This window comes from Herpailurus yagouaroundi, unplaced genomic scaffold, assembly GCF_014898765.1.
Source record: "Herpailurus yagouaroundi ecotype Mexico unplaced genomic scaffold, PumYag 142, whole genome shotgun sequence".
NCBI classification, from domain to species: Eukaryota; Metazoa; Chordata; class Mammalia; order Carnivora; family Felidae; genus Herpailurus; species Herpailurus yagouaroundi.
The window spans coordinates 4,753,933-4,777,565 of NW_024412397.1; the positions used below are offsets into that span (position 1 = coordinate 4,753,933).

The window sequence follows — 23,633 nt, forward strand, 5'->3', positions numbered from 1 at the left end:
GAGAGAGACAGAGAGAGAGAGAGAGAAAGTGTGAGTTGGGGAGGGGGAGAGAGTCCCAAGTAGTCTCCACTCCATCAGCATGGAGCCTGATGCAGAGCTTGAACCCACAAACTGTGAGATCATGACCTGAGCTGAAGTCGGATGCTTAGCTGACTGAGTCATCCAGAAGTCCCACATCTTGGGTTTCTTTTAAAATAATACTCCAGTTTACTCCCCACCCAAAAATATATCAAAGAAGAGCTAGATGCTAGACATATGAGAGTTTGTTATAGTAATTTCTTTTACCTATCTTTGAGAATTTCAATCAGTTTATTAAAAAAATCTAGTCTGGTAAAGCACTCCTGTTAATTTAATGTTTTAAAAAGTCAGCTGAGTTTTATCAAATAGTCTGATCAATTTATTTTTTAATTCAAAAAAATTTTTTAGGGGCGCCTGGGTGGCTCAGTCGGTTGAGTGTCCGACTTCAGCTCAGGTCATGATCTCACAGTTCGTGGGTTCGAGCCCCATTGTCAGGCTCTGTGCTGACAGCTCAGAGCCTGGAGCCTGCTTCCGATTCTGTGTCTCCCTGTCTCTCTACCCCTCCCCCGCTCATACTCACTCTCTCTCTCTCTCTCTCTCTCAAAAATAAATAAACATTAAAAAAAATTAAAAAAAATTTTAATGTTTATTCATTTTTGAGAGACAGAGACACAAAGTTGCGGATGTGGGGAGGGGCAGGGAGAGAGGGAGACACAGAATCAAAAGCAGGCTCCAGGCTCTGAGCTGTCAGCAGAGTCCAAGGCAGGGCCTAAACCTATACACTGTGAGATCATGACCTAAGCCAAAGTCGGACACTTAACCGACATGGGGACTGAGCCACCTAGGTACGGCTATTTTCTATTTTTTAAACTTCCGCATTTTAGACTACCCGAATCTTAGAGCTAACATGTGGTGTAGCAATAACAGGAACTAACATTTACTGAGAGCTCACTGAGTACAAGGAACAGTTCTAAGTATTATCTGATCCTAAAGCAAAAAACAAAATACCGCAAAGTACCGTGAAGGACATGGTGACATGTTGCTCAGATCCCCTTCACAGAAGGGCTGCTGCCCCCGCTCCTGGGAGTTGGCCCCTGCATGGGCCAACCTACTTCATCTTAGGACATGCCTATATCCCCATGTGGTGCAAATCCAATGGCAGATGGAGGAGGGGGCACAAAGGTCTGGCTATTTGGATGATAAAAAACCACCATGATGAGCTGTTTAGCCTTAGAGTTCCTCGGAAGCTTGGCCAAGGCTACCTGCTACCTGCTGTGCTTTTGACTTCTCCCTTGACCCCATGTTCTTCCATCCTCACTTTTTGCAAGTGTTCCAGGTTCAGCCCCAGTAGACATCACATGCACTAGACTCCAGAGTCAGCTTCCTAGAGAGCCCAATTTGCAACAAATGTTATTATCACCACCACTACCATGCCTTGTTTTACAAGGCAACTGAGGCACAAGGAGATCAAATAACTTGCCTAAGCTTATGCACATAGTAAGGGTTCCTAGAGCCAGAGCTCTTAACCACAGATGTAAACTTTTCCCGGTTTTGTGACTAAGAATCTGCCTCTGGGGTTTCAGTTCTAATTCTGCAATGTATTTAACTGTGTGGCTTTGGTTAAATTACTTGGATGCTCTGAGCTTCAGGTTCTTCTGCAAAACTTGGAAAACAATTCTTTATTCCAAGACTGTGTTTTTGTGATTAAGATGAAATAATACACATAAAAGCAGCTGGCACACAGAAGGCACTCAATAAAACTGAGAATGATAAAGTCTTACTGTCAAGAGGAATATAAAGACCAGGGTTTCCAATTAAGTGTTGTTTTACATTGAAAAAGCAAATTTGAACAAGTATACTGTCCAGATTCACTATTTCTAAAACAGACATGGACTGGAAATAATTAAGTATTCAATAAATATATCCAATAAAAACGCATTATGTAATGACGTATTTTCTTCTTAATTCCACAGATACGGACTTGGCCAGCAACTAAACTTCTAAAAATGTTATGTCTGGGCAAAACTTAAGATTCATTATCATAAGGATGTCAATTGGAATTTATTCACTCGCATTCTTTTCTTCGAAAATGGCCTTGTCTATTGGCCCTGATATCTAAATGGGCTGCCATGTTTTTACACCATTTACATGAGGTGTCCCTGACTCAAGGATACCAAATCCCCATGCTCACCAGGGACAGAAAGTGCAGCCTGGTCTGAAAAGATAAATGGGGACTATCAGATACTAGCGCTGGCAAATTTTAGTTGAGGATTATAAGAGAATGACAATAGAAACAAAAACTGAAAAAATGCCATGAGCCACAGCAAGTCAATGTCATGTGAAACCTGAAATCATTGGAGCAGTGGAAACTACAATAAACAGAGGACACAGTGAACCAAGAAAAGAGATTAAGCAGACAATACAAATATTCATATAATTCATATTACAATTCAGACTACTCAAATTGTTCAAACTTTCTTCTTTCCCTTTTATGAAAACACAATTATCATTTATAAGAAAGATCATTGTTGAAATTTTTTAAATTAAGTTTCCTTCTATTTGTTTCTCAAAAACTTCCCTTTCAATTTTGTTATCTGTTGACAAAGAAATCATATTCTGGTGAGTGTAAAGATAGCCCAGAATACTTTCTTCATCAGTATTACTTAATCGCTGGTACTTCTTCACAAGATTTCACTTCCCGTATCCTCTCACAATGAAAACGTTATTGAATTAATTCGATTTCTGTAAACAGAATTATACAAAGGCTTTTTTCATCAACCAGACTCAAATGAAGTGGCAATTCAAAGTAAACTTGGATTTTTATGAGGTGAATGTTTCCAAACTATACTATAAGATCATTTATTTATTGAAAAAAAAAAACTTTTAATGAACATCTATTTTGTACCAGGTACTTGGTATAAGAAAATGAATATGATATTTGTCCTCCAGGAGTTCATGCTAAATTAGAATAGACCAGTAAGCAACTATTACTATATTGCTATGTTAAATACAGTAATAACAATAAATGTCAGTGACAAATGATCAAGTACAATCACATCAAATAGCATTAGGAAAACACTGACCTGAGAGAAAAGAATTCTAGCACAATGGGCTAGGTAGTCCCTCAGAGAGAGCAAGAGATCCAAGTAAGACAGGTGCATACTAAGTCCTGGAAAACTCAGTAGGATATGAAATCTCTTACCTGTACATGAGGCTTCATTAGTTCTTGTGTGTAGTAGCATGGTTTCGTTGTCATCTTTATGGGAAAGCCACATATACGAGGCAGTTTAGATTTTAAATCTGAAAGGAAACTTTGCAACACACCTTCCAAATCTACTCTTGGAAAGAACTGTATAGGCTGACTTCTGATGCAGCTGAGAGGGTATCTGAACAATGTTAACGAATAATAGAACAGTTTTTGTGCTTAAGAGAAAGCAATTTCTATGGAATTAAAAAGTAATTACAATAGTAACTGTTAAAAGGCACACATAACTAAATCCTATTTTATACATTTATTTCATATTTTCCAAAGCTAAAAGTATGTTTTATCACAGGGATCTTGATTCCTTCTATTTTAACACTCCAGACTGCTTACTGTGTCCTTATTACAGAGCTGGCAGACTAAGATATTCCAAAAATGATTTATAACAAAGACACTATGACCTTTATAGATTACAAAAATAAGTATTTATAATAAACAATAAACAGGTTGCATCTCCAAATGCTGTAAAAATTCGGTACAGAGAAACAACACATACAGATTGTATTCAAGCTCCAAAAGCAGATCTTTGAGAAAAGTGGTTACTTTTCTAATGAAAAATATTCTGAGGACTTGGAACAATGTCTTTGCATCTAATGAAAGGGAGCAGTTTATCTCTGTCAGCCTCAATTTTACATTAAGATTTGGGTTAGGAAGTGTAGAATGCAGAAAGAGAACATTATGGCTCTTCCTTCTTCCAGTCTGAAACTCTAGCAGGTCGGAATACAGAGACAGGAATGTGACATCAGTATCAATTACAATTGAAGAGTTTCACCTGAACACATGTAATTATTATTAAATTTAAAATAATGTTAAGAAATACATTTTCTTAAATCATTCAGTTGCATTAAGTGCAAGTGAGATCCTCTAAATTTTGCCTGTGAGATGAAATAATCTTCCAAAAAGAAAAATCTCTGTTAAAAGACAAATGCTTTTAATTTCACCCTTTCAGTAATATCCAAAATGCCACTGGAGGGAGCCCCTGACTAAGGAGAATTCTAGGGTTAGTTTCTAGGATTATTTACTGTCTACTAGCAATCATGTAAACATTTTTCTAGGCACTCTGAAGTTCCTTTTGTTGCCTAAAATGTTGCAATGGCGTTTAAGAGAAAAAATATCATTATTAAGCTCATCCTTAATTTTAAAAAACTAAGGAAAACAAGAAACACTCAAGCAGAAGAAAAAGAAGTTAGAGGGGAAAGCAGTTTCATTTAGATGCAGAGAAGATTGAAAAGGATGATGTACATCAGGGCCAGAAGCAAGACTGGACCATGAGGCTGGCAGGGGGCTTCTGTTATACATGATGTGTAAAGGATATGTGAAGATCCTTTCTCCTATCATTTTGAAGTAGATGCTGCAGTATATTTTAATATTTCCACAATCTTCTGGAAGTTTATAGCCATACTGAAAATTAAAAACCAAGCTGAAATTCTCTCAAGAGAAAGCTAAACTTGGGTTAAATCATAAGAAGCAAAATCAAATAGCTTCTAACATAATATACGTTTCTATTCCTTACCAGGTCATCCCAGTGCATCTGGAAATCTTCATATGAATGAAAAGGACAGTCAGGGGGTATGGTGTGAAGAATACTTATTATTTGTCCCCTTTTCATACTATGAAAAATAAGAGTTGATAAAATATTCTTGGATATCATTTTATTTAACTATGTAACTTAATTTAGGAAGTATTCAAAAAGATTTAGCAACTCTCTTTACATAAGTAAAAACTAATCATTTGCTCCTAGTTCCTAACACACACTGTAGTAAATCTCAACAACCAGAATTGTTAGGAAAAAGTGAAATTGAATTGATACAAACAACATGCCAGTTATAAACACAAAATAATGACTAATAAAATGTTGCCGCACAGAAGTATGCCTATAACTGTTAGACATTAGGGAAAAGTCTATTAAGAGTTGAATGAATCAGAGTCAAACCTGTGTTCCCTATCTACCTCTTCCCTGCTTTGATGATTAAATTATCATACATATTCTCTTAGTTAATTAAAGTTCTTTTTCCTAAGCAGGTTAAAATTTCATCCCAATAGTCCTATTTATATAAATAATAAGCCATTTTCCCCTACAGATGGTACAATCTTAAAAAACAGCTCATGTCAAATGATAATGAATTGTTAATTATACGTAAAGTTTATAAGGTTTTACTGATATTATAATAGTTGTAATTTCATGAGCTATCTAGAAATTTTACTTTTGTAAAAATTATATTTAACAAAAATTTAAGTGTATAATAAAATTATTTTACTAATTTGATAAAGGAAATTGATGACTTCTGTAAGTATGACAACACTTTTCAAGTTACAAGTCAGTTTCAAAAATTCCTTTATACTTTCGTACACATTGATGTCGAAGCAAAATGAGAGAGAACCACTACACCTTGGACCCACCCCAGATGCTACAAATTGAAATCTCACCTTGGCAAAACGTAGCACCAGTTGCTTAAAATTGAATGTCCTTCAATGATGGCATTCTTGTTAGTATCAAAATCCTTTATAACACTCTGAGAAATATCAAATTCTCTTAGCTTTTAATAGAAATAAGATTTAATGCATTAGTCCTCAAAAGATTTTGTGAAACAAAAGGAACATTAAAAAACACATATCTCACACACAAGTGCACACAGTCAATTACAAAGTCGTGTTAAAGGCTTGGTTACATTGGAGGTGCATGGCACCTCACATAATGCAATCAGTTCACCCTGCTTCTCTCTATACAACATATCACGTATTTTATGCTTTCTCTCACTTTCCAACCCCAATGCCTATCTTGTACTTATTTCAAGTGGTTTTCAATGTTTTGATGATGTTAGTTTATAGGAAGTTGAATTCTTTCTAAAGGAAGGTATTTAACATTTTATCAGAATAGCACCTTTACTAATTTTTTCTTTACTTTAAAAAATTTTTTTAACTGGAGAATGAGTCAGAGAGTTGTTCCTCTATTTGGTCTTTGGGAGGGAGAGCCAATACTCAACTCTCCTTCTGTATCCTTTATCTTGAATGCTTTTCCTCTGGTCCTCAGGTGCCCTATCTGCAGGGTATTTAAGCTTATAGTTTGCCAAGAATTCTTCATTTACATTTCCTCACCCTCTGGGACATTTTAATACAGTGAGTCAAAGATAAGGAGGGACTTCGTTGAAGTGAAGAATAAAGTATTAATGTCCTCCTAAGAGGACACTGTATTAGAGTCAGAGAGAATGGCTCATAATTTCATAATCCCTCATCCCCTTTTTAACATATCATCATACAGCTTTTGGAAAATAATGGCCTAACTTCATTCTCTACTGCTTTTCACTAAACTTCAACTAAACAGGCCAATTTTTTTGTTGTTGCCTAGACAGGTCATAACAATACACTTGCTGAAAGCATTGCCCTTACTCTGATTTATCTGAATTCTACCAGTAAAAGCCTTATAGGCCTAGAGCTAGACCCATCTCCTCTATGTTCAGTGATTGATCCTTCTCTGAATTCTGACAGCATTTATTAAGACTAATGGAAATGAGGGAACAGGGCAGAGCAGGAAAACATGAATGTAGAAACAGGAAGATAAGATGTACTGGTTATGTTGTGAGGTAAGAGAGCAAAGACACTAAGAATGAATATTGTCCTGTGCACTGGAGATAAATCTTGCACTGTAACATACTGTGCTTAAGAGATGAGTTGTCCAATCTGTGACAAAAGAAAGGATGGTCAGTATGGGATGGCTATGAACATCAGGAAAGACTGACTACAGGTGAATAAGTAGATTATTTGAGGGAAAACAGAACCTAAAACTGAACCCAGAGAGGATAGATATGTCCAAATGTTCACAGTTTATGGGTTCTCATATACACCCACTTACATTAGCTTGAGTTTATATTCTTCTGCCTATCTCAACACTATTCAGAGACCCAAGAAAATTGCTGCAGAGATCTCCACGGTACCAGCACTTAAGGTCTATATTGGATTTTCTCAACACAGATCTTTCTGAAGACTGGAAAACTACCCAAGTGTTCACCATACACACCCCCCCAAAGACATTTACCCTCTTATATGTATTTACTTAACAAATATTTATAACATGTCCTTATGTGAACAGACCTTCACTAACAAGAAAGTACTCGGTAAATATCACTTCTTCCTTATAACACCAATCTAAAGAATTTGGACTTTATTTTCTCTAAGCAATGTTGAGATACTAGAGATATTTAGGTTGTGGCTGTCTGTTTTAGGAAGAGAACTCTGCCGACACTGTGAAGAATTAGAGAGTAAATAAGAGGAAAGGCTAGAAAAAAGGCCAATATGGAGACCAATTTTAATAGTTTGGGCAAACAAGAGGACCTAAATTAGAGCAATGGAAATGGAGAGAGAGGAAGAGATTTCAGAGATCAAGGGAGGCTTTAATGGCTGACTGGATACAGGAAGCAAGAGCCAAGGATAACTCTGAAGTCTGTAGCTGGGTAACTTATTGGCTGTTGATGCCAGTAACCAAGAATAAGTACAAAGGAAGAACACAGTTGAGGCGAGGGAGGGTGACAATTATAACCAAGACTGCACATCATGAGTACACTCCTGTGACAGTTTCTGAGAGGGCAAGCTGCAACTATACGAGAGTATTAGGGAGGTACCAGTGCACCAGCTCACCACTGAACTAGTTGAACCTGCTAAGGAAAAGACAGGCATGCTGAAAATGGAACCCTAGGAAATAGTAACACTTAAAGTGTGATAAGAGAAAGAAGAACCACGAATGAATGGTACGAAATTCTGGATAAAGCAATTTCAGGGAAATCAAATTTCAGATGATTTCAAGAAGGAAAGGGTAGAAAACACTGTCTAAGTTCCAAAGGTTTCAGATATGAATTCCCTCAAACATCTCCTTTTTCTCTGAACTCTAAAGTCATGTAGTTCCTATGACACTTAGTTTGATACTATATTGTCAAACATGGTTATTTAATTGTTGTATTTTTTTTCAATACATTTTAAGTATCCACTCCTGTCAGGCTCTATTGGACGTACAAATCTGAGTCAAGAAACCTAAGGCTAGGTGAAGGAAGTATGATGCAGTGTAGAAGAATGAACAGAGTCAAAGGAAAAACTGTAAATCCTGAATCTCTTTCTTACTACCCTTCATGACCCAGAGCAAGTTACTTAACCTCTGTCCCAATTCGCTTCCGTAAGGGGAATGAAAGTATAGAAAATAAACTAGAAAGGGGTGAGATGATAAACATCCTCCTCCTCACTTTTATTCCCCTCACCTGACCTATAACCAATACTAGATTTTGATGAAAGGAAAATTCAATGTAATTATCTTTTAGTCTACATGGGGAACAAAGACAAATAAGGCAAAACCAACACTCTCAAAGGGATTACAACTTACTAGGAACACAGACATGTATGAAACCAATTTTTATAAAGGAATGTGAAAAATGCCATATCAAAAATTTAGGTACAGTGAGATTTAGAGGAGCTAATGGTCAGTTATAATTTAGGGAATCAATAGAACAAGTGTGTGTTGAATACATAATGTTGAGTAGAAGACAGAAGTACATCTTCCCCATTTCTGGTGTTTGCTTCCATGTTGAGAAAGCTCTAACACATATTCCTGATATCTCCCTGCCCTTTCATTCATTCCATGGGGTGACTTACCTGGTTGATAAAATTGGGACAATTCCTTCTTCCTCCTCTTGGGAGCTGGCCTGCTGGCAAAGAGTAGTGTACTGCATTCTGTCATATTGGGGTTGGTGCCTGATCTCCCAAGGGAGCTCTGGGTTTCCACTACTCTCATATGTAGGTGGGGAATCTACTTAATTCTAGGGTTCAGATAGGCTACATTCTTTAACAACTGTTTTTTTTTTTCAATAATAAACAGTGTGACCATATATGAATTAAATAAAATGGAGACCAAACTTGAAAATTCCTTAAGCAGACAAAACCAGTTAAGCCATGCAAGTAAAACCTAATTTAGCTCACTGTATAACAAGTGAAATTTAATTTCAATTATTTCTTGTAAATACTCTAAAAATCATAAAACTTAAATTGTTTTCCAAAACAGAGTAAGATAATAACGTTTAACCAGTTACCTGTCATTTTGAAAACTCCATTACTATAACCAATCATTATAAAGATAAAATATTTTCCACATTTTCATTATATAAGCTGTCCTGTCACAACACCCTTCTGAGCTTCATTCCACTGTTGGCTTGAAGACTCCTGGTTCACAAATTATTCTTTTATGTGCAATAAATGCAATAAATACAATAAATACAACTTTAACTGATCTGATTTTACTTTTAACAGACTCCAGTTCATACAGGTTAGGCCAGTATTCCATTAGGTTAGTGCCCCTTTCACTCTCAAAAGTATCCATTTTGGACCATAAATTATATTCTCATCCTAATAATAAAGGTGGTATTCTGATTTCTATATGTCTTATTCTTCTTTGTCAATCTCTAATTGATTCGAAACTCGGGTATATAAAACACAAGTATAATCTATAGAAAATTCAAAGGGCAGTAAAGCATGATATTAGTCCTTAAGAAGCTTATTATAAAGTAAATTGGCAATATGAAAAATGAGTATAATTATAATAAACACACAAATAAGTATGTGAGTATGCTGCATAATAGCATGAAGGTTTAAAAGAGGCTGGAAGGTCACCATGGCTCCAAGCTTTGGGACGTTTCCTCTCAGTACAAGATATTCATGTCATGCTGCCCATTCCATTTATTTTTATGCAGGTCAGTTTCCCTATTTGCTTACACAATTCTTAAGGGCCAGAAACTAGATCTTATTTACTTTTGACTTGCCTAGTGCCTCAATATAACAGGTAATCAAAAAATTAAAGAAATATGAATGGAGTAGCATTGGAGCTGGCTCTTAAAATATGAGTATGATCTATAACTAATCAGAGGGTCACTCTAAGCAAAGGAGGAGTCATCTGTCTCAACTTGGACACTACTGACACTTTGGGCTGGATAACTCTTTGTTAGGGTGGAGTTATAGTGATATCCCACACACTATAGGATTTTTTAGCAGCATCCCTGACCTCAAACCACTAAACGCCAGTAGCAACACAACCTTCCCCCTATGTCATAATCAAATTTTTCTCCAGACATTACCAAATATCTCCTGGGGAGCAAAATCATTCATTTCCTTCTCTACCCCCCCTCTACCGAGAACCACTGAAACAGAAGAAAGAAAATAATATTTATTGAGCTACTATTAATTTGTAAGTGTCTATGTTGGGTGTTATGAGAATTAGTAAAACAAAAGACATATCCTTCTACTAGGAAGGCAAAAACCATTATAAGAAAATAGATGCAAAAAAAAAATGCTACTAGAATGCTAATGAGGGGATATGATATTTAGTATGAACTGAAACAGTGCTTTTAATATTTGGAGGTGAAAACAGAGGCAAGTAGTGAATGCTGAGGCAAGGGAGGGTTGTCTTGAAAGTCATCTAAAGAGATTTTTTGAACAAGAAAATATGATTAAATCTGTGTTAAGCTGACAGTATGTTGTTTTGAGTAAAAGACTTAGAACAATATCAATACATTAAGCATATAATACTATGGATATTGATAATAAAAAGCTCTTATCACTCTTCTTATTAAAAACTAAAATCTACTAGCATGTTGGTAATAATAATAGTACATTAAGTATATAATAAATCTAGTAAATTATAGAAATCAAAATATGTGGTACCTCAGGTGGTGGCAGTCTGATTGTGTAAGCTTCTATACTTAGACAAACTTGAGTTTCAGTTACATTGATGTCTAATACTGAAAATAAAATATTTAACTGTGAATTTTATGGAACTATTACCCCATTTTATCAAGTTAACTATTTTAGTAATGAAAGAAAGGACTTTAACTTAATTTATCCACGTTAGAAACTCAGTTAAGAATATGTATTTTTTCGGGGCGCCTGGGTGGCTCAGTCGGTTAAGCGGCCGACTTCAGCCAGGTCACGATCTCGCGGTCCGTGGGTTCGAGCCCCGCGTCGGGCTCTGGGCTGATGGCTCAGAGCCTGGAGCCTGCTTCCGATTCTGTGTCTCCCTCTCTCTCTGCCCCTCCCCCGTTCATGCTCTGTCTCTGTCTCAAAAATAAATAAAACGTTAAAAAAAAATTAAAAAAAAAATTAAAAAAAAAAAAAGAATATGTATTTTTTCCTCACGTGGTAAAATTTTTAAAAATCACCATATAATATTTGAGAGTCTGCAGATGAGACAGAGGCCTGAAACAACACTGATATATGGGCATGTATGTGTTGAGGGGTCATAGGGCAGGGTTACAATAAAACAGCGAGTCATCCTACAGTTGAGTGAAAAATTCAATAAATACCTTTTACAAGCCTCATGTCTATTATTATATATTATATGTGAAAAATGGACACTGTCTTCTTAAATCAGGAGAGGTACCATGCCGAGCTCCTGACTTCATAGTCTTTTCCTAAAAATGCTTATCAATATACCAGCAGATAAAATACAGATTTCATGGAGACCCAAAGCTTCTACCTTGCTTTCTATAATTAAAATTACTTATGGAAGTCAGAGAGTGGTTATCTTGGGAAGGGGTAGTACCTGGATGAAAGCATGAGGGGATTTCCAGGGAACTGGTTATGTTCTGTTTCTTGATCTGAGAACTGGTTATGAGGATGTGTAGTCTGTGAAAATCCGATGAGCTATATACACTTAACAATTTGTCAGTTTTGCTGTAGAATATTACATTTGGTAAAACTAAAAGAAAAACTGTAATACAAGAGTGAGGGATTTTGTTCTCCTAAACTTTTCTCTTTAATCTCTGGCAGCTATAGTCTCTTGACAGTGGGGATGAAACTGAATTTCTGTAATGAACCCATTTGTCCAGAGCTAGAGCACAGTGACTGCCACTGTCCAACTTAAAAACAAAACCAGTGGAAGGAAGGCAAATAGGCTTCAGCCTGAAAGTTAACTCAAAGCGAATAGTTTTGGATTAGAGGTGCTAGCTCAGGATTTAAGGCAATGAACAAATTGTGATGAAAGCTACCATGATTGATCAATGTCTCCTTGGATTTAGGATTTCCACCTCTCTGCTCTCTCTAGACTACTGTTTAGGAACAGGTCTACCTGCCAAACAGCCATGCTTATCAATAACACATTACACTGTACTGTAAACTGTGTATTTCAGATCATCTTTGTCTCTTTAGACAATCTTTCTTTACTCTTTTAAGGAGAAGAATTGTGTTCTCATAAGCAATAAATCTTTTACTTACAACGATAGTAACAATTTTTAATTATATGATTCTGGAAACTATACATTACAAATGCCTGTAGAATTAAATTCCTTCAGGGTCATAATTTTAACTAAGTAGAGAAATTAAAAATATAGATTTTATTCCAATTAAGAGAAGTTAACTTTTTCTCTTATAGGTAAGAACATATATTTTGACCCAGAGGTGATGTCCTGGGTAAATTGTGATTATATTAACAACTGATTCAATTATGACATAACCTAATCATTGATTGTAAACCCAACAATCGGTAACATTGTTTTATTTAACAACTGTTGACCATATTAATGTTTTATCTATTGACTTCTACATTTTTACTTACCAACAGCACTTTGCTTTCCCATCTGAGAAAGAAATTCTCGTCCTTAAAAAAATTCATAGGACATGCTTTATTATTATAACTTATAAATCATGCTTGATAAATTATCAAAGCTAAGCAAAATATTTTAAAATGCAGTTTTACACAAAGGAATATCCGAAGACAGTTCGGAAAAAAATACAATCACTCAAAAAGTATCCAAGTTCAGAAATTCTTCTTTCTAATATTTATTTCCTGGCATAAAATACTTAGAAAATGGACAGACCTCAACACAAAATCCAGAAGAGCCTTTTGATTCCAACAATGTTGGTAATTTGTGTTCATTTTATCATAATTTTCCATAACTTATAGTTATTCCTTTCCAAACATCAAGTATTATATAATTTTTAAAAATTATTTGAAAAAACATCAGTAGGCCTCTGGATACCATCCTAAGTAAGGAGAGGACATTTATATTGTTGTGGACTTGCCTAAGAAGGCTTAGTTGGGGTGAAACTTTAAAAACTATTCCCTCAAAATGATATATCTTGAAATTTAAAATAGATACCCATAATAGAAATAATCTAGTTCAGAAACCCCTGATGACTGAAAGAGATAAAGTCACCTTGCACCAAGAGATGGCCAGTTTTATTCCAGGCTGGAGCAAGCCTAGCCATGAGTGAGTATGAAAGGCAGTTTTGAAGAATTACAGGGATTACTCTCTGTGGAGCCTCCACCTAAACATATTAAAGAAAAAACATGGGCAAATTCACAGCAATTGGCATGCCCCTGTAAACTCAAAGAAAATGTTTGTTTAGATCACCACCAAACAAATTGGGTTATTTGGGATATGAGTTATAGTCATCACTATAGGTAATCCTACCTTGTTCTAAAGTTAAAGAAGTGTTAAAACATATTTGCTTTGAAACCAGGAAGACTATCATGCTACAATGCCCAAATTCTCCCTCCTTATCCTGGCCCAATAAACCTGAACTTTTGAACTCCTGTGCTAGGCAGGACCTTACACTTTACTTTGTATGTTGCTTTGCACAGAGGAAACCAGCCCAGAACGATACTATAATAATTTTCCTTGTTGTTCACTTTAATTCAACATCAGAAAACAATTAAATACTTACATAGGCACACATGAAACCAGCACCCTGTCTCTACTTGTAGAGAATTTTGAAAAATCACGACTTTTACTTCTGAGTAGTAAGAAGTAATAGGCTCAGATTTATCCTCCCCCTAGAATAACTAAAAAACTGGGCAAGTTATATGAAACAATGGTTCACAAGACACTGGACATCTAGCAATAAAGACGAGCAATCCTTAAGAGACGGGAAACCTACAATTACCTCCTCTGTATTGATTAAGGAGGGTTTCTAGGCTGTGGTGCAGGGAAGGAGAACCCTGGAAGAGCCATGGGTTCCCTTCATTGAGGAGCCAGCTGAGAGTCCAAGAAGCCAAGTGAGCTGGTGTTGAGGGCAAAGCATTAGAGGGAGAGAACTGAACAGAGAGCAAACTCTGAGATCAGCAGAGTCCGTCTTGAGTCATCAGCTAAGTACAGATTAGCACGTGCATGTAAGGGAAATACCCAGGGCTGAGGAAAGAACCAAGGTTGTTTTCTATACAAATATCCTTGCAAATATAGCCTAGAAGAAGATGCTGCCATTGCTTCTCTTAGCAAGACATGCCAAGGAGAATTGTCTCCCAAAGATTATTCACCCCTCATTTTTGTGACCTTTTGGTCTGGTGAATTTTCCCAGAATATAAGTAAAACTAATTTGCTGGCAAGGAAGAAGACCAAATCTGTTCAATTTGTTTCACAGATATTTTAATTAAGAATACTATCAATAGGACTTCAAGCAGCAGGATGAGGCCAACTTGCAACATTAAACTCAAACATGAACCCAGAGAAAGACCATATTTGGGGCCATAAAATAAGCCTCAATAAATTAAAAAAAGGTTCAAGTTATACAAAACACGCTCTCTAACAACAATTAAATTAGAAAACAATAATAGAAGTAGCCTTGGAAAATCCCCAAATATATGGAAACTACATAACACATTTCTAACCCATAGTTCAAAGAAGAAATCAAAGGAGAATTAGAGAAAAAATAAAAACAAAACATATATTTTACAGAAAATCTGTAGCACTAAATGTCTCTATATTAGAAAAGAATGTTCTCAAATCAATGACCTCAGCTTCCACCTGAAGCAACTAAAACATGAAGAGTAAACTAAACCCAAAATAAGCATAAGAAAACAAATAATGAAGACCAAAATGAATATCAATGACATACAAAACAGCAAAACAACTGAGAAAATCTACAAAACCAAAAGCTTGTTTTTTGCAATCAATAAGCTTGCTAAGCCTCTAGGAAGACTGATTAGGGAGGGGGGAAAAAAAGACACATGTTACAGTATCAGGATGAGAGAGGTAACATCACTACAGATTCTACAGCAAAGGAAATTAAGGGAGTATTAGAAGCAACTTTATGTCAGTACAAGTGACAAGTTAGAGGAAATGAACACATTCCTTGAATTAGATAACTTGAATAGTTCTATTATCTATTAATGATATTGAAATTATAGTTAAAAACCTTCCCACAAGGAAAATGCCCGACCCTGATAATTTGATTGATGAATTTTATCAAGAATTTATGGAAGAAATAATAAAAATTCGACACAAACTTCAAAAGCCAAAAAGGCAGGTTCTTTCACATGCATGGCAATAACTTATGAGAAAGATAGTTTAAGTTTTGTTTGATGACAAAAAGAAGTTGAATACAAAATCATTATAAATAGTATTTGGAATTATTATTCTCTTAAGAACTTACTTTAGCTCCGTGTTTTTCAATATAGGCATTAAGTTTTCCAGCTTTATAAAATGGTATCTACAACAACAAAACAACAAAAATCCACATTTATAAAAATTACTTAAATATACTATTAAAGAAAGAAATACAAAAAGAATTTAAACATTATACAGCAGAGGACACATCATCAGGCCATCATCCTAACAGTTCCTATGTGTTGGAGAAGCAAGTGATAATCGTTCTCTCCCTAAAACAGAATCTGTAGGTACATTCTCAAAGTTAAGAAAGCCTTTTTGGGAGTGATACAAACCTAGAAAAGGAAAAGGCTAATACATTTCTATAATATTTAACATCTCTCTTAACACACAGTAAATTTCTAGGCATGAATAAAGAAAATGGACACAACTGTAAGATCAAGAGAAAGTTCAAAAGGCCAAAGTGCTTTAACTAACCAATGAAAGACACAGAAATTCAAAGAAGACACTATTTTTAACAGATCGGCAGATATGTAAAGGCTGCTAATATCTAGTGTTTATGAGGATATGGAAATACAGGTTCTCTCAATATACTCTTTATGAAAATGCCATCCAGCACAAGCTTTTCAGAGAGTAATTTAGCATTATCTAGATTATATTATAAAATGTATAAATATATATAGTATAAAATGCACTGCAATCCCTCTTCTAGGAATTTAACCCATAGAAACTTCCAGACCAATAAAAATGATATAATTTCAATGATGCTTTCTGAAGCACTATAGTAGTACAACTAGAAATTCAGACGTGCATTAGAAAATATTAACTAAATTATTATACACCAATACAATAAAATATTTCACAGCCTCAACCATGAAACAGAATAACATCCAGGAGAGGCTGTTCAGGGGGAAATGGATGGCAAGTTTAAAATTGTATGTGTAATAATTCCATTTTCTACTTTAAATATAAAAAAAATTACGTAATATCTTTGTAAGAAAGCAAAACATATTTTTATATGCCTGCTTTCCTCTTAGTATTCTTGCCAAGATTAGGATATTTGAATTTATGAGAACTCTGAAACAATGTCCTCCTTGTTCCATAAAGATTTTCAGGCAGAAAAGAACACAAATAAGAGTTATTAGTGTTTACTTGTCTACGAACAGCTTATCCTTCTTAAAAATGATATCAAGAATGAAAAGATAAGATGAATATATAACCATATAACATAGAAGAAAAAATAAAGGAACTAGAAGTTTATTGATAGCTTATTAATATTAATAAATGTTCATTTCACTGGATTCTGAGGAAATGAAATCTGAGAGTAAGAGGATCTTTTCTCAAAGATTTTTGACAAAAATCACAGAATAATATAATTTTTATAAAGATTTTTGGCATTTCATTATCATTCCCAGTAACATACAGCACTGGGAAAATTCATTCTAATTTTATTAAGTGTAAAAAAAAAATTTTAAATAGTTTCCAAATTAAAAACACTGTTGATCTAAGTCCTTTAAAAACAATTGGACATATGTTGGAATGGGAAACTTCTTCCTTTACTTTAATGGAATTCTAAGGAAAAAAAATATAAGAAAAATATTAAGCCCATGCTATTTTTAAAAACTTATGCTATATTATTTTACTCATTCATAGTCTTTATCTTAGTATTTATGACAGAAAAAAATATTAAATTAGAACCATGGAAATGAATTTTAAATATCAGGTATATCAAAGTTAAAGTCTATAATTGATTCACTCAAACTATAATACAGGTAATTTGGCTTCATAAACCACATTCAATTTGAGCTATAATTAACTCTCTTATCAATATTGCTCCCAATAATTAGTAATAACACTTCATAAAATTTTAAAATACTAACCGCCATCACTACCCAAATTTGGTTTAATATTCCAGGCACAGGTGATGTAAGAATATCTTGGTGCAAAAACAGCAATTGCCTGTGGAGATGAAATGTATTAATTGTAAAGTGGATTTGCCCACTGTCTGGTTTCACTTTATCAGAACATTTAGAAAGTTGCTTAGTTCTATTCAAAAGTTTACATTTCTTCTAGGGAAGGACTGTGTTATAGACTTCTGTATCTCTCCCCACACTTAACATGGTAACTTGAATATTTAGGTATTCATCCAAGATTTAAGAATGTTAGGTTCCAAATATTGATATTAATATGAAAACATGTCCCTGCATCTGAGTTTCCCAATCTCTTTTATCTGTGAACTTAGATTCCTCATTTAAAACTCCATTTCTGTCCAAGTATAGATTTGAAGATGTCTAAACATTGTTAAGAATCCAGCTCTTTTAACTTCTGTTTCTTCTCTTTTCCTTTTTTTAAGTGGTGATCAGGAGGCATTAGAGACAAGACTGTAAGGATTCATCTATCAGTGATCAAATACTTCACCGTTGCAACTATTGACTGGATGCTTTTCCTTTAAAAAGAAAATTTTTTCCAAGCCAAAATGAAGAAGGTGGTTGTTTCAGTTTAGCATTCAACAGCCAAATGAACTCATAACAACAATCATCACAATTCAAATTACCATCAATTTTGTTTCAAAGATCAAGGAAAAGGTGGATAAAACATGAAAGTGACTAGAAACAGAAATATGAAAAATTTCAAAATTCATCATCAGGAAAACAAACTTTAAAAGACATGGGTGTGTGTGTGGGGAGCGGGGAGGGGTTTCCTCAAAAAGTAAGACGGGCCAACCTGTTTCTCCTCAGAACGCTGGTGCAGAACCAAGTGCAGCAAGCACCTGATTTTTGCAGTGCCTGCCTTTGTCTGACATAGTGAAGTCTCCTCTCAATCTGTCCCAGCCTCTTTGTCAGCTACTGGGACTGAGTCAAGACATCCCACTCTGTGGGCACGGTTTGAGAGTAAACAGCAGAAAATCTCTGGTTTTCCACCTATTTGTTTCCAAAAGGAGTCGCAGGTAAATGTTCAATAGGTTTCAAATTACACCTTAGCAGGAAGGGTACAGGCTCCTGGATGCACTTGAGTGGGAGAATATACAAAGGGAAGAAGGAAAGTTTTGTAATTAAGAACAAAATGGGGAGGACAACTCGAGAGTGTCTTCTTTATTTCTGGCTCCTAGCAATATTCTGTTTGCTCCTCTGCAAGAAAGGCAGCTACACATGTAATCTTGTCATGTATTCTAAGAGTCCTTCTTTGAGCACCTCAAACAATTTAAGGGACTAATACATGCTGGGTCCTCAGCAATCATGGAGTCATACTTTAGGCTTCAACCAAGCTGTTTTTCAGACTACCTTGGGTCAGATATTTCAAGACAGTTCTTGGAGAAACAGTCTTCAGAAGTGATCTTATGCTGACCCGAAAATTAAGAGAAACTGTCATCTGAAGTGTTTACAGTATCTCCTAAAGTGTCCATAAACAGTAGGCACTCAATAAATATTAATTTCTATCTCCAAGTTTTGGGGAGTCTGATCTAATTCATCAATGTCTGTAAAAAATTTAAATTAAAAACATCACACAAGAAGTCACAAATATAAAAACTCAATAGTGTGATATCCCATCTCAAGTGTTTTAAGTCCTTCCCCAAATGTAATCCGATATACCTGGTCAGAAGAAAACTGAATTCCTTTATTTAAAACTATATACACAGATTGAGTAGAAGAGTAGTTTGCTTTAAAGGAGATACTTTTTTTTTTTTTTTGTGGTACTTTAACGTTTATTTATTTTTGAGACAGAGAGAGACACAGCATGAACGGGGGAGGGGCAGAGAGAGAGGGAGACACAGAATCGGAAGCAGGCTCCAGGCTCTGAGCCACCAGCCCAGAACCCAATGCGGGGCTCGAACTCGCAGACCACGAGATCGTGACCTGAGCTGAAGTCGGACACCCAACCGACTGAGCCACCCAGGCGCCCCAAAAGGAGATACTTCTAAAACAGTGCGTATAAGTCTCAAAAAATTTAGAAAGCCTCAGTCATAAAGTGTACTTTTTACCTGCACATCTTCATTTGCGTACTTCTAATCTCAGTATCCGCCACCCCATTACTCAGTATTATCCTGACAGCACAGAGTTTGTGTAAATCTGGAGATGTGATGAAGAACAATGATTGCTGCCTCGAATCATTCATATTTTCCTGTTGACTGAATGTCTCAGCTATCAGGCCTTTAAAGATAAACAACAATAAAGCGGTAATAAATTCTCTTACCAATAGGGATTTACTACCAACCCACTACAGAATATTTGATATTGTGTTGGAATAAGTCAGTAAAAACAAACTAGCGGACTTCAGCATTTAAATATCACTAACATTTTAAGAATTTTTTACCTGCTAGAACTTTTTGGTACAAGTTTTATTAAGATGTAATGCAAATAACCTCCAACTCACCTATTTATATTATACAATTCAATGGTTTTTACTATGTTTGCTGTTAAGCAACCATCACAGTACACATTAGAAAATTTTCATCATTTCAAAAAGATAATCTAGAATTTTAAGCCCGAAGTTTTATATCCTAAATAATTTGAATATAATAATACGAAAACCAGCTATTTAAATGCCTACTCTAATCTAGGTACTAGATCTATTTCTATCACATTGTCTTTATTTAATAAATTTCTCTAATGTTCCTATTTTTTTAACATTTATTTGAGAGAGAGAGAGAGAGAGCATGAACAGGTGAGGGGCAGGGAGAGAGGGAGGCACAGAATCCAAGGCTGGCTCCAGGGCCCGCCCTCGACGGCTCGCAGAGCCCACTGGCAAGCAAGCCTGGCTCCGGGGCCGGGGTCTGAGCAGCCCGCGGCCTGTGGGGCCCCCGCGGGCCAAGGTGCGGCCCGGAGGCTAGAGGACCGCGGTGGAAACATGGCCAAGGTCTTCATTCGGCTGAAATCCAGGGTGTAAGCGCCGACCCTGTGACTAACCCGTCAAAAAGGTGCCCTGAAGACTGGAACCTGGGGCCCGTCCCCGGGCCCGGGCCCCCCCCCCCCCCTGCTCCCTGCTCCCTGCTCCGCCATCACCACTGGCCCACACGGTCGGCTCGCGCTGCTCCGGGCGCTGGCACGGGGTCCCCCCTCCCCCCCCGCCGCCGCGGATCGCTTCCTGGCGGGGAACCACGTCCGGGAGCACGTTTTTAAAACCCGTGGAAGCCACGGCCTCCCGAGGGAGAAGCACGAGCCTTCTCCCTTCTCGCGGGAGGGGAGACGGCAGGGCCTGCAGTGGCCTCCCCGCTCCCTGCCCGGCTCCCTCACCCCTTTGTCCCCCGGTCGGCCCGGGTTCGCCTTCGAGGGCCGTTCGCCTCCCGGCCTCAGGGCCCGCGCTCCTAAGCCGCCTCTCCCGCGCTCCGCTCTCTGCCCTCCCAGCGTGCCCCTCGCACCACACGCTCCCGGCGTGCCCCGAGCGTCCCGGCCTGCCGCGTGTCACGTGCGCAGCCCGCCCCACCTATCGGGTGCTCCCGGCGTGCCCCGGGCGCCCAGCGTTTCCCGCCTACGTTGCTGACGCCGGCGCCCGCCCGGCGTCCGGGACGGGGCGGGGTTGACGTCCGCGGGGCTCAGGCGCGAGGCCCGGCGGCCCCGGAGGAATCGCACAGCCGTGTGGGCAAAGTGCGGCCGCGGGGGAGCCGCAGGCGCCGACGCCGTGAGGGCCGCTTTCCCGGCCCTCACAGAGGCAAGCGAGGCTTTTGTGTCGCCCGCAAGGCCGCGGTGGCCGAATCGGCCCTGGCCGGAACGTTCTGCCGCGGGCCGCGGAGAGGCAGCAGGGCGCAGGCGCCTTAGGCGTGCCTCCCGTCCGTTTGACAGGTATTTATTAAGCGCCTGCTGTGTGCCTGGAGCTTTTCCAGGAGTTAGCGACGGGGCGTTAAGCAAACAGCATTCTGTGGCGTCGTGGACCTCACACGTTGCTTGCGTCTCACAAGATCCTGTTCCTCGAGGGACAGGAAATGGGATAAATGAACAACATACGAGGATGGGAGATGGTGCTAGGCGCATGGGAGAAACATAACGCGGGCCGGGAAGACGGAGTGTGGGGAGAGGCGGTGACAGAGGCCAGGAGGCCTCGTGGAGAAGGCGACACGGGAGTAAGACATGAAGGCGGTTGGAGTGGGTGGCCACTCGGATGTTAGGGGACAAGGTTGTGGGGCAGAGGAGAGCGAGTGCAAGGGCCTGAGGCAGGGGGTGACCAGGGGTGCAGCGGGTCCGGAGAGGTTGAAGCCGAAGCCGGACAGAGGGCATCAGGCCCAAGCTGTGCGTGTTGTAATAGGCGCACCGGGCTGCTGTGCTCAGAGGGGGCTGCTGGGGACACAGGGACAGGGAGGAGAGTGGTCAGGAGGCAATGGCAGTAATCCGGGAGAGAGAGGGGATGTGCTAGGTTCAGGAGAGGGCCGACGAGGTTGGATTGGGCTGTGAAGCTACTTGAAGTTATACCTAATTCTTTTTGGGTTTTTTTAGGTTGATCTGGAGAGACAGAGACAGAATCGGCGGGGGGAGGGGCAGGGACCGAGAGGGAAAGAATGCTGGCAGGATCCAAGCTGTCAGTGCACAGGGCCTGATGCGGGGCTTGAGCGCAACAAACGCTGAGATCATGACCTGCGTGGGAATCAAGGGTCCGACATGTAACCGACTGAGCCATCCAGGCGCCCCAAGATACTTGAAGTTAAATCTAATACATTTTGGACATGGTATGATGTGGGGTCTGAGAGAGAGGAGTCAAGCTTAACTCCAAGGTTTTTGTACTAATGACTTGGGAGGATAGGGCTGCCATCATCTGAGAGGGGGATGACCGTGGGAGGAGCAAGTTTGGGGATGAAGACCAACACGAGTTCCGTTCTGGACATGTTGACCTTGAGAAGTGAAGAGGGGGAGGTCCGGGGAAAGATGTGTGTGTAATAGATGGTATTTAAAACCCCGAGGGCCGCCTGGGGGGCTCCGTCTGTTAAGCCTCCAAATTCGGCTCAGGTCATGATCTCACAGCTCCTGAGTCCAAGCCCCGCGTCGGGCTCTGTGTTGACAGCTCAGAGCCTGGAGCTTGCTTCCGATTCTGTGTCTCTGTCTCTCTCTGCCCCTCCCCTGCTCACGCCCTGTCTCTTTCTCTCTCAAAAATCAGCATTAAAAAAAAAGCTAATCTTAAAGGAATAAAATAAAATAGAGCCACAAGACCAGATCACCGAGAGAGTCTAGGAAGAAAAGAAGCCCTTACACTGAATCCTGGCAGACTCCAATATAAGTTCCTGGAGAAGAGGAGGAACCTCCTGTGTGGAATGCCAGCATATTTTTTATTAAGCAAAGAGCCATTTTTCAACCTCACATCTTAACAGGTTCCAGAAGTTCTATCGTGAAAGGATGAGATTTCGTTTCGTGATTGATGTTTGATCTATTGGAATCATTACTTATTTTGCATTTGCAAAATAAACTTTGGCAAAGAGGAGTCCTTTTAGGTATATTCCTAACTCAGTAAGAAAGTGCTCAATACTTAATTGTTTGGTTACTTATAACCAGCTGGGAGATCATAGTAAGTAATTAATTACCATGAGATTGATGAGCAAAATCAGCCCCCTATGACAAATGTAGTTTGCAACATTAAGTGAACAACATAAAATCTTCTGAAACAAACATTCCAACAAATAAACTTTTTGTCCTAAACTTTTATACTCTGGTTTTATGTCAGCAATCATTGGAATTCTTAAACCGCTGAAGATTACAGAAAAGCTCTTTATCCTACCTGGGATATACACATAGGGAAAAAAACAACTGCATGAAGACAATGTCAAAAATAAATATAGATTCAGCTTACATCTAACAGTAAATGCATATTTCTCCATGGTCTTTCTTATATATTTAAATAAAGATAAACCTAGTGTTCCTCATTCTGAAAAGCACACCTGTCAACACTTCCTGTTCTTAATAGCTCTGCTATTGAACTTACGGCCTCTGACTTCAACAATTTTAACACGGCAGAATTAAAAATACTTGAAATCACATAACACCCAAGTACTAAATATCCAGTTCTATTCCATGAAGATGAAATAT

General features: G+C 38.2%; 1 protein-coding gene and 2 long non-coding RNA genes across 6 annotated transcripts in view; 2 read left to right on the plus strand and 1 right to left on the minus strand.

The window, feature by feature from the left end:
- The window catches only part of LOC121032796 (uncharacterized), a 40,749-nt gene extending 35,832 nt beyond the window's left edge, over positions 1–4,917 (plus strand). The window contains exon 2 of the long non-coding RNA XR_005791484.1: positions 4,797–4,917. This is a non-coding gene — a long non-coding RNA (uncharacterized LOC121032796). The remainder of the gene's footprint in view (positions 1–4,796) is intronic.
- CUNH18orf63 (chromosome unknown C18orf63 homolog) overlaps positions 1–20,969 on the minus strand; it is a 28,671-nt gene extending 7,702 nt beyond the window's left edge. Inside the window, exons 1-10 of one of the 4 annotated variants that reach the window (XM_040478562.1) lie at positions 20,862–20,969; positions 19,610–19,778; positions 17,511–17,589; positions 15,677–15,733; positions 13,462–13,573; positions 12,861–12,902; positions 10,973–11,049; positions 5,708–5,817; positions 4,794–4,890; positions 3,221–3,274 (exon numbers count right to left, since the gene is read on the minus strand). In XM_040478562.1, the coding sequence (XP_040334496.1) occupies positions 3,221–3,274; positions 4,794–4,890; positions 5,708–5,817; positions 10,973–11,049; positions 12,861–12,902; positions 13,462–13,573; positions 15,677–15,733; positions 17,511–17,589; positions 19,610–19,743 (762 nt within the window). In that variant the 5' untranslated portion in view covers positions 19,744–19,778; positions 20,862–20,969. Of the gene's footprint in view, positions 1–2,582; positions 4,682–4,793; positions 4,891–5,707; positions 5,818–10,972; positions 11,050–12,860; positions 12,903–13,461; positions 13,574–15,676; positions 15,734–17,510; positions 17,590–19,609; positions 20,276–20,861 lie in introns of those variants that run through there. The other 3 variants (XM_040478565.1, XM_040478564.1, XM_040478563.1) reach the window with 3 other exon arrangements.
- A 155-nt stretch (positions 20,970–21,124) lies between these two features.
- LOC121032610 (uncharacterized) lies at positions 21,125–23,252 on the plus strand. The gene is made up of 2 exons (XR_005791385.1): positions 21,125–21,407; positions 22,711–23,252. It is a non-coding gene; the product is annotated as an uncharacterized LOC121032610 (long non-coding RNA).
- The last annotated feature ends 381 nt before the right edge of the window (positions 23,253–23,633 follow it).